The sequence below is a fragment of the Pangasianodon hypophthalmus genome, chromosome 17 (genome assembly GCF_027358585.1).
Source record: "Pangasianodon hypophthalmus isolate fPanHyp1 chromosome 17, fPanHyp1.pri, whole genome shotgun sequence".
NCBI lineage: Eukaryota > Metazoa > Chordata > Actinopteri > Siluriformes > Pangasiidae > Pangasianodon > Pangasianodon hypophthalmus.
In genome coordinates this window covers 19835304-19846806 of record NC_069726.1, presented here as the reverse complement: position 1 = coordinate 19846806, position 11503 = coordinate 19835304, and the positions used below count along the sequence as shown (strand labels likewise).

The 11503-nt window shown below is 36.8% G+C and overlaps 1 protein-coding gene across 1 annotated transcript in view; it reads left to right on the top strand.

Annotated features, from left to right (window-relative positions):
• Positions 1–4497: 4497 nt before the first annotated feature.
• xpo7 (exportin 7) overlaps positions 4498–11503 on the top strand; it is a 35931-nt gene continuing 28925 nt past the window's right edge. Inside the window, 1 exon segment of the mRNA XM_034312586.2 lies at positions 4498–4606. Within this exon segment, the coding sequence (XP_034168477.1) occupies positions 4589–4606 (18 nt within the window). The 5' untranslated portion in view covers positions 4498–4588.

Here is an 11503-nt window from a genome sequence, read left to right as displayed (position 1 = left end):
AAAACCCTTTAAAATGCAATACACATTAATACATTATTAAATAAGGCATGATGCTTTAATGTTTGCAATAATAAATTAGTAATTCTACTGAAAGTGTACAGTCTGGTTTAATGACTGTACACTTTGTACTAGCGAAGGCCTTACAGCAAAGAGCTCTTTCAGGATCCTGGGCTGCATTTTTATTTATTATAAATCTGCTTTATTTATTATTAATCTAAAGTCATATATCAAACTGACTTCTTTTAACTTCATATTGCCTTGACATTGCTTTGCAATATTTATTATTTATTACTATTATTTATTACTTGTGATTTTTGAGCCCAGCACACATGTACACTACATCTTCAGCTGGCCCGCACTGCTAACGCCTTTCTACCCGTCTTTGCCCCATATGAAGATAATCCCAGTACAGTCCTTGTCTTGCATGTTGTTATAGCATACAGTATCTTTGAAATCATATATATATATATATATATATATATATATATATATATATATATATATATATATATATATATATATATTTAGGCCTGGGAGCAATGTTACATATTTTAAGCTGCACCTTTAAACCTGAAACCTGAAAGACACTTCAAAATGTTGCAATATTAAAATAACAAAAACTTATTTATGCTTGAAGTGGAAATGTAACATTTATATCTGTACATGTGGCATAGCTGAAGTAGCTGCTTTTTTTTTATCTTGCTGAACTATTTTTTAGTGATCTGATAGTCATCTTTCACATGTATGCAGATGATCCGTGGTTTATATGAGCAACTGATTTGCTTGCTATAATAGGGCTTATTTGCAGTGCACAGCTTCCTTCCCTATGGTTTATAGACCATAAAAAACCACAGCTTCATGTTTATTCGCTGAGAATCTTCCGCATTTTTTTTGCAAAGGCCCATGACAAATCAGACCTCACCTCTATAGCACATTTAAAGGAACTAAAAGGAAATGCATACAATTTCCACTGTACCTCAAATGCAGTCACGAAACCAAGACATTCTTTAATTTTGCACAAGGGAAGGAAGCATATAGCCTCCAGTTTAGCACTGAGCAAACTGCATGCCTGAATTTTGCACAGACCTTAAAGATTTTGTGTTATTCTCAAATTATACACCTGAGTTAGGTATTTGGCGTGATGGGAAAAAAAATTGAGCTACGCTCTTAAAAATAAAGGCACCAGAAAACTTTCTTTAGAGTGATGCCATAAAAAAAACTTTTTGATTGATAGATCGATAACTTTTAATTATTGTTGTTGCCACAGAATACTATAAAACGATACTGTCACTTTATGGTTGAAAAGGAAGATTTCATTTATTGAGGCAACAAGAAAAATTAAAGACACCAGCCGTCTGTTTTTGAAAATTAGTTGCATATTTCATTTCATTTAGTTCAATCTCAGAAAAAACATGGAGATTAGGTTTTCATTATAATGAGCCATAGTCTCAAAAATGGAAGACGGATATTAAAATGCAAGCGAGAGAAGCACAAAGAGGAGTGAAATATATATAGCAGGAAAATGAAATAAAATACAGCAAAATAAAACAGTTTGGGGACTCTAATTGGAAACAGTGCTGTTAGATTACTAGTGCTTAAGGGAACTTGCTCAGTGAAAATTGCATGCAAATTGGTCAGAGAGCTCTGAGTAATGATCTCTGAGGAAACGGTGCTCTGTGTGGGTGATTAAATAAATCATACAGCTCTGAAGTCACCCTTCAGCCATGGAGGAACACTGCTCTCCTGTGTCTGATGGAGGCATTACAGAGCCGAGACAGAACGCTGGTGTACAGAATGTAATGCTTCAGTGTAATGTTTGGGTTCATCTCCATATTAATGATGTCTAGTGAAAGAAAGAAAGAAAGAAAGAAAGAAAGAAAGAAAATGAATGAATGGGTGGGTTGGTGGTTATGTCACCCCCCTTGTACTTTTCCCCATTTTGTAGTGCTCTAACCTGGAAAGGAAATTAGGATTAACTTAATTGACTTAATTAGGATTATATGTCATGAATCTACACAAAGTAGCCCATTATATTGAAGTAGGGGGACAAAATCTATATAGTTTGTGACATTATTTACAAATGAAAAACATAAAAGTTGTGATTGCATAAGTATTCAGCCCTATTGCTATGAACCCCTAAATTAGCTGTGGTGCAACCAGCTACCATCCAAAGTCACATGATTAGTTGAAAGGAGTAGACCTGTGTGGAATTGAAGGGTTTGTGATCTCAGCATAAATACACCTGTTCCTGGAAGAACCCAGAGTTTGTTAGATAACCTACTTAAACAAACAGCATCATGAAGACCAAGGAGCTGTCAAAAAAAATCCAGTCCAAGGTTCTGGAAAAGTATCAATCAGGGTTTGTTTATAAAAATATTCCAAAATTGATCATACAGAGCAGCAATAAATACATTACATTTTTTTTTTAAAAAAAGGAAGGAATATGATGCAATTGTAATTCTACAAAAAGTCAGTGAGTGGGTAAGGAGGACATTATTCAAATAAGAAATCAAGCAGCCAAGTGTAATTCTGTAGGAACCAGAGAGATCCACACCTCAGGAGGGAGACGCTCTTCACAAACCAACCACAGCCCAGAGACTGGTGAGAAGACAAAAAGCCCTATGAGTTCGCCAAAAGGCATGCTGGAGACTCAGCAAACACACAGAAAAAGGTTCTCTGGTTTGATAGGACCAAAAGTAAACTTTCTGGCCTTGACATGCAGCGCTACGGTTGGCCAAAAGCCCTACACCGCTCTTCATGAGAAAGCCATTCCCACGGTGAAGCATGGTGGTGGTTGTATCATGTTGTGGGAATGCTTTTCATGAGCAGGGACTAGGATACTGGTCAGGATTGAGGGCAAGATGGATGGGAAATTCTACGAGAAGGGATTCAAGAGACTTGAGACTGGGCCAGAGGTTCACCATCCAACAAGATCAATGACTCTAAGTGTACTGCCAAAACTACACTAGAGTGGTCCAAGAATCTGAAGATGTTAGAATGGCCCAGTCAAACCCCACACCTCAATTTGATTGAGAATCTGTGACAAGACTTGAAAATTTATGTTCACCAATTGTGTCCATCCAATCTGAGCTTGAGCAATGTTGCTAAGATGAATGGACAAAAATATCAGGATCCAGATGTGCAAAGTTGATAGAGACATATCCCAGAAGACTTGCAGTCATGACCATAACCAGCTATAAGGCACTGAGGTCCAGACCTCACTAGTTTCTGAAGAATTTGGTTTTTTACCTCTCACGGTGCCAGCTGAAACAGTGACAAGCTGATAACGTAGTGGATGGTGAAGTCTATTATGCAGAAAAAAATTGCTTTCCAAGACAGTGGTGTTGATTGGTTCTCGACTCATTAGGTTTGCCCATAGACTTATTTGACCATTATGTTTAGCTCTACTAAGACATTAGGACTGCGGTATAAACTAGAGTTTTACAGTAAACACCAGGTGTTTGGGGAAAGAAATTGCATCTTGTTGACAGCTAAAAAGCTGACATGAACACTTTCTTATTACTTACTGTACATAACATCTTTTTCCTGGAACAGACTGTTCATTTTGCTTAAGTTTGGTCAATGAGAACAATCAATTTTAATCAGGATGAAGCACTTGAATACTTCTGATTAGAGAAACTATAAATTTTCTAAACCGTTAAAAAACTAATTTTACTACACCAGGAACAAGCCTTTTCTTGTTATGAGGGTGACCTGTTTGATGGTATGAGTTGGGTTAGGGATAGTGTGGCAGGTAGTGTGTCTGTTCCTTACAGATCCAGGGTCAAGGATTCAATCCTAAGCTTCATTTTCTGTCTTTCTCCCAAAACATGCCAGTAGGTGGACTGGTCACTCCAAATTGCCCCTGCGGTGAATGCGTATGGGAAAGTGAAATAGGTGCTCTATGCTGGATAGGCGTCCTATCCAGGGCGACTTCTGGCTTCAGACCCAGTGTTCCCGGCCTAGGCTTCAGATCCACCGGGACCGTGACAAGGATAACGTACGTACTGAAGACAAATGAATGAAAGAAATTGCCTCAGGTGTGAATGGTGTTGTGCGATCCCATCCAGGGTGATTTTTTTGTACCTTTGTATCTTCATTTGTCACATATGCAGTACATTATAGTACAGTGAAATTCTTTATTTGCATATTCTATCTTCACATTGTTAGGGTCAGAGCACAGGGTCAGCCATGATAAAAGGTTAAGGGCCTTGCTCAAGGGCCCAACAGTGTTTGACAGCCTGGTGGTGCTGGGGCTTGAACCCCTAACGTTCTGACCAGTAACCCAGATCAACCCTATTCCAACCTCATGTCCACTGTTCCCACCATCCACCATGATCTTGCCCAGAATGCAGCGCTTACTGAACATGAGCAAATGAATTAACTCGGATTGTTACCCTCTCCAAGATGGCGGCGCTTTTGACGAATCTGGCAGAATCAAAGGATTCTGCGCACGAGATACGCGCTATAATTACGCCGGTTGGGACGCTGCCCCAGATTCTCCATGGTCTACGCTAGTAGCGTACGTGCCGTGTTGTACGTAGCCATATGCACGCAGGGGGAGTGAGAGGAGCATGAATGGAGCAAAATGGCGGATCATGTGCAGGTAAGCAAAGCTTTATATTTTGTTATTGTGGAAGCAGGGAATTTAATGTTGGCTCAGCATGATCAGGGGTTATGTACGGCTTTTTTCAGCCTTGCGTTTATGATTTGTTTTTAAATGAGCGATTTAAGAAGGTTACGTAAAACGATGGCGGACAGAGCGGCGTGGTTTATTGGATGCGATTATCAGTGTGTTGTTGACTTGTGGCCTGTCATCATGTTGATTTGCGTGTGTGTGTGTGTTCCTAGATGTTAAGAAATGCAATGTTTGCTTTCGTTATTTATTTTTTAAACAGTGAAAACAGCTTTTATTTCCAGCAAACCTGCATATACTAATCTAAAAGCGTTTGTTTATTGGCATCCTGCATGCAGTGAAATTATTTTAGCACATCATTAACCTCTGTATACGACAACTTTTATCACAATATTCACTTCAGATGCACAGTTATTGGCCATTTAGCACCTAACCTCTTAAACCTCTTGCATGTAGGGATTTTATTATTATTATTGTTTAACATAATAGCCATCTTAAAGTTGAAATTGATTTGTTGTTTATTTATTAATTGGGATCTTTTTGCTATCTGACTCACTGTAAACAAGGCGATATGCAATACAGTGCAATAGTGACATGTAATAATGTGAAACATATTGCATATGTTTTTACAGATAAATATTTCAGATAAGAAGAAAAAATGTGCATTTTTAAGTTTATTATCTCCAAATAAATAGATATTTTTTTAATTCGAGCAACGTTATTTAATATAATGCGTTTAAGGGAACGCCCTGTATTTGCATAAATGTCTAATGTTCCCTTTTATTTTCCTGTTTTTAGCAAAAAATGATAAAAATATATATTTTATTTCTGTAATATCAGCTGCTTCAGTCTGTGTACATCTTCCATGCAAGTGTGCTAATGTATTGCTAGCAAACTTCACCTTAATGCTAGGTAGCTTTTAGCTTTATGGTTAGCATTGAGCTCTATGGCTCCCATTCTAGTGCAGTTAGCATTAGCCGTGTAGCTAAATTCTCCCGCGCGACTTTGTGAACCTACAAAATAACACACCTCCTAATAAAAAAATAAAACTGGTATTTTAATGTAAAATTTTGTCAACATATCATAGAACACGCATGTATTCGTCGCGGCTATTCATTACGTTCAATGAAACAATATTAACCTCTTGGGAAAAACAAAACGAAACCGGCTAGCTAGCTTGCTAACATGATACTTATTTAATAGCTTAGCAACTAGCTAACCTGTTTTATTCATATGTCCACACAGTGCGCTGGTTTTATTAAGATAAAACACGTAAAGTATTTTAAGTTCAGCCGTATTTTTTCTCCTTATATATTACTTAATTTACTTCATTTTTAGTTTGCTAGCTAGCTCACTCGGCTTGCTGCCATAGACTGTATTGTCAAATTGGATATTAGCATGATTAGCACTACTTCTGCCAACATTAACAAGTGGGTGATTAGAGACTGCTGAAAGTGTTTCACACCAAATACCAAAGCTTATTATTTTTTCTTTATTAGACCTGATTTCTAAAGTTAAACTCTAAAATTTCAGAGTTTTTCTTCTCAGTGTGCTTTCTAATTCTTTTTAGCTAGATAGTGCTGCCATTTAAACTTTTATCATTTGTAATCCTGTTATATATCTCGTATCTGTTATCCTTTTATCCTCTTATGTATCTCTTGGGTTATTTGGATAGGTATAATTGTTAACTGATTTTGGTTAAAAATTTAAATTATGCCCATAATTTAGGAAAAAAATAACAGGAATTGTAATGTGCCAAATTTGTCATTGGGAATCACCACAGTTTGTGTGCCTCTCTATCATTAAGTCTGTTTTCCTTCTGAAAACAATGTCAAAAAATGTCATAATCTCACAATATGTCATAATCACACAATGCCAAAAAATGTCATAATCTCACAATATTGAGTTAAAGAGGGACACAGAAAAGCTTTTATCAGAGCCTAAAAAATTACATAATTAATAATTTGAAGAGATCTACATGGCAAGGATTTGCTGATTGATGTCCGCAAATCAGATGAATTTTATTTTTTGAGTCATTTCACTTTATTCGGTTAAATGATTCGTTCAGACTCGTTCACCAATTCATTCAGTTGCGCACTTTGCCCAAATGTGCAGTTTGATCATGCATCTGGAGTGGTGTAAAAATAATGATTTTTCACAGACTACACTGTAAAATCTCCAGCTCTGACTGAACGAATCGCACAACCCACTGATTCACCTGATCTGCTGAATGAGAGGCGAATGAATCTCGGTCATGACCGGAATGATTCACTGATTTGAGGCACGGATCAGGCTTGGCATACACACAGCTGCGAATATGATTTACACATAACTGACACATGTTTCAAAAATGCTGACAGATTATTATTATTTTTTTTTTAACTGGCTAGAATTCACTAATTCACACACTGACCAGTTGAATGAGAGACAAACGAATCTCAGTCATGACAGAAATGACTCACTGACTCAAGGACTCAGTTGAAAGTACACTTATGCGTCAGTGTATTCGTGAACACGTAATGCTGACAGATAAACTTATAACGTAAAATGTGTTTGATAACCAAGAAGCTGCATAGTAACAACTGAATGAAAGAAGCGACACGGTGCATGGCAGTGCCCCATCCTGATCCATTCACCGTACTGACTCATTGAATTGTTTGTGAATCAATCCGGTCATGTGAATACTGTCAGTGAAAAGTTATTGAGATGCAATTTATCACAACATTGATGTTGTTGTATCTTCCAAATCTAAGAGCTTGTATGAGTAAAGTGGGGTTGTGTTGAGTAAACTAATGCTACAGCGGTGTTTCTTGTTACTCACAGTGTGTGAGAGAGAGATGAGGACGTGTTCCATTTGCAGTAATGGATTATTCATTACCGTCTCTGCAACACGCTCGGCCGTGTTTAAGTCCACCACGCACACCTGAGCATCTCAACGCCACGTACTTATTCACGCCGAGTTAGGATGGATCTATTACAGTATATCAAGGTCCATGACTCAGCACTGTTATAACCTTTAATAATATCAAACGCTTCAACATTTCTGTACCCAGATAGCAGTCGTGTAATACAACAGATTTATTTCTAGTCTCTTAGACACATTTTTATATTTCAATGCCTTTTTAATCTCTTCTATAGTTCACAGTATGATAGCGTGCTAAAAATTAATACATGCTGTAAGATTCTCTGAAGGAAATATTAAGTACAAGGTCTGGAGTGTAAGTCTGAAACCAACTTAAAATAAAATACGCTAATGGGGAAAAAAGTGAGGTCTTTCACAGTCACTTCTTTTCCTTTTTATTTATTTTTTTTCTTTTTTTTCTTTTTTTTTGAGAAATTGGTATATTATTCCTTACTTTTAAAAGTTTTTGCGTTCTGGCATCTCATAGTGTCTTGTGTATTCTGCGCCTTCTCTTTTCCCTTAGTGTCCTAATCATAAAATTTTCAGTGCTAAATAATAAATAATGTTGTTAATATTAAGTAATGACATGTTTAATTACTTTTATTATTACTCTTAGATAATGTGGAGTGTCCATGCTATAATTGTGTATGAATAAGCTGCTACTACATACAGAAATGATAAAGTATTAGAATGAGTGCATTAATATAAACCTGCGATTCACCTTGCAGCCGTAACTACAGTCAGAGCTGCTCTTGTAGAAAATGAATCCACACCTTCTGACCAATCAGATTCGAGAATTCCACAGCGCTGTGGCATTTTAATGTCAAGTTTTAGACTCGATATCAGAAACCACACCCTATTCACTAGGTAGTGCCCCTTTGGGGACTCTCTAGTCTAAAAGCATGGCAGTCATGAAATCCCACAATGCATTGCAGTAGGTTAGTATCCAAACCCAGGTGCAGGATAACTCTGACACACTTTGCTGCATACTTCAAGTTTATTAAAGTCAGGTTTGTGTGTCTGTTTTGGTGGGACTGAAAGTGTGCTAACCTCATGCAGACGTCTTATCTTGTGCATGCAACTGCGTGTGTGTATTTATCTTTTACTTTACACATCACATCTGTATTCGAGGGTCCTCCTTAAATTCCTGGTATCACACCCTTGCATCAGCCACATATGAAGTTACTGTATGGGGTAAGTGTGTTAGAAAGTGTGCAAGTTCTCATAAATCGACTGCGTAAAATGAAAACGAGAGCTACTAATATCAAGCGGCATGAGTGAAGCTTTTTAGTGAATGAACTGTAAATGTATTTAAGCTCGTGAACGAGTGTGTTAGAGGTGTTCACTGTGTCATAGCCTAGACTAAAAATTTCACCGTATCAGGGTATTAAAGCAGCAATCGTCATTTTTTTTTTTCATTTCTTACTTGTATAAATAACTTGGAAAATATGTAGAACATGATCTAAAACATGATTTTGAATTTGAATAAAACAATAACAGTTTAAGCAATGGCCTCAGTGTATTAAGTGGCTGAGAAACCTGTTTCTGGAAACTGACTGGAAACTGACTTCCAGTCAGGAATGCTTGCTCGTGTTTGGATGGGACTCCCGTCAATCATTTTATAGACAGTCTACTCTGTGGGTTCTTTTAGATCCTGGGGTGGGGCTTTGTGAACATGGGTGGTAATCGGGCTTGAAGAAAAAAAAAATCATTCAAACGAAGAAACCCACTTACGTAACCGCTAATCTTACATAATGCACCTTTAAACGACCAAATATTTTTCTTGCAAATTTTTTGTTGCACATCCTTGTGTGTGTGTATACAGGGTGTTTGTAAAGTCAGGAACCAGTGGGAATATGTTGAGCCCACAGGCCTATGTCAATTCGAATATGTTGAGCAAAATCCTCAAAAACATCATACAGCGGCTGAGAAAATGCGTAGAGCGTAAGCGTGAACATGTCAAGCATATGTTGTAAATAATAATTACAAAAAAATAAACACCCAAACAAATACCCGTACCTGTGCTTGTAACAAATACTTTATTGCTCTGTGTTTAAACTTGGTCGATACCTGGAGTGAAAAGTAGAATCTTGGAAATATTTACATGAATTTCAGAGTTTCTTAGTATTTGGTAGCTCATTGTGCACTCGAGCTGGCATGGACTCAACACGTTTGTGCAAAAACTTTATGATCCAATTTATATCAAATCCATCAGAGTAACGTCTGAACACACACTTCAATAGAAGAGATTAGACATGAGGAAAATCAGCCTTTTTTTACAAAGCAGTTAACATGGTCAGTATCACACATTTGCTTACATTTAAATAGAGAAACAGAATCTTGAATATTAAATATGCAGGATATCGAACATTTACTTTCTTTGTTTTAAATATTTCAGAATTCTAAAAACCTTGTAGCTTATACAAAAAAAAAAATTTGTGGAAAAAAAAAAGGCAAACAGATTTTCAATGTGGTCTCAGACTTCTGGATCCCTGTGTATTGGTCTTTTTATAAAAGGTTAAAAAAAAAATTAATCTTTCCACACACGTACATGCGCAGTCCGTAATTGAGCTATTTATGTTTTAATCTGTATTTTGAAAAAGGAATGAACGTCGAGATAACTGTCTGATAGTAATCATGACTAATCATTATGCTATAACAACCTCTGTGTGTGTGTGTGTGTGTGTGTGTGTGTGTGTGTGTGTGTGTGTGTGTGTGTGTGGGGCGAAGTTTTTAGCCCTTTGTGTAGACAGTTATGTTCCCATAGTTTTAGAAATACACGAGAAGTTAAGGAGTATTTGTGAGTATTACAGAACATCCCATGACACTAGCAGTACAGAAAGCAGTAACAGCAGTATGATGTGAAACATTTCTGAATATTTAATCCAGAAACTGGAGCTGAGAAAAAGATCACAGTATCATGCTTGTTTCAATATTTGGATTTGTGCTTGGTCTGCGTTTTTAAGGCTTGCACTAACGCTGATTTGAAATCAATTGATACCAACCGCAAACTCTTTCAAAGAAATGCGCAGCAGGCTAATGGCAAGTGAATATGCCGAGTCATCTATAACAAAGCCCAGTGAGGCATATTTACATCAAATTATGTCAGCGATTTTATAGTCAAATAACAGCACATATAAAGAGTCAAACCGGTTATATTGGAAAAAGAGTTAACAAGCAGATGTGGTGGAAAAGCAATTTAATGACTGAAACGTGGAATTGTTTAATTTTAGCTCATCTTTCAGCTTTTTTAAAAAATGTAAACTGTTTTTAAGCAACCAACCAGTTTTATTGGCTCTTTTAATTGACAAGAATGTTATATATTAAAGTTATAATAATCATATTACTAATAATGACCTTTTAATTTCACATTCGGTTTATTTACAATTCAGAGAGTTAATGAAATAGTGTGGCAGAAACATAGTTCATGAATCCATGTTCAAAGAAATCCTCGATATACACACGCTTATGACCGCAATACAATAATTTAATTCTGCATTAACACACCAGGTTTTAAACCAATAAAACTTTAGCCATTGTTCTGTCTGTATAATACCCTAATCTTTGTCTGTTGTGTTGCTTAGCAACCAAAACTTACTGTTGACGGACTACACCGTTGATTGCAGAAATTATTAATAATACATTCAATTACTTATCAAAGACTTGATTTGATCATATTGTTTTTGTCACTGTTTCTAAAAGCAGTAAGCCACTCAAGGGCGTTACAGTGTGTCAGGACTTTTTACTCCTTTCACGTCACGCCTAAGAACGCCGTTACCTGTGATAAAACCACCTTAATGCACGGCCTTGAGTGGCTTATTGCTTTCCTCAGAACTGCACATTGTTCCCTGTGCCTTAAATGTTGATAAGCAAAGAGCTGTTTGGTGTCTAAAGTGTGTTTCTTAGTTTTGTATTGGAGCTCGGAGGTTAATGTAACTCCAGAAAAGAACGCTTGTAGCTACCAG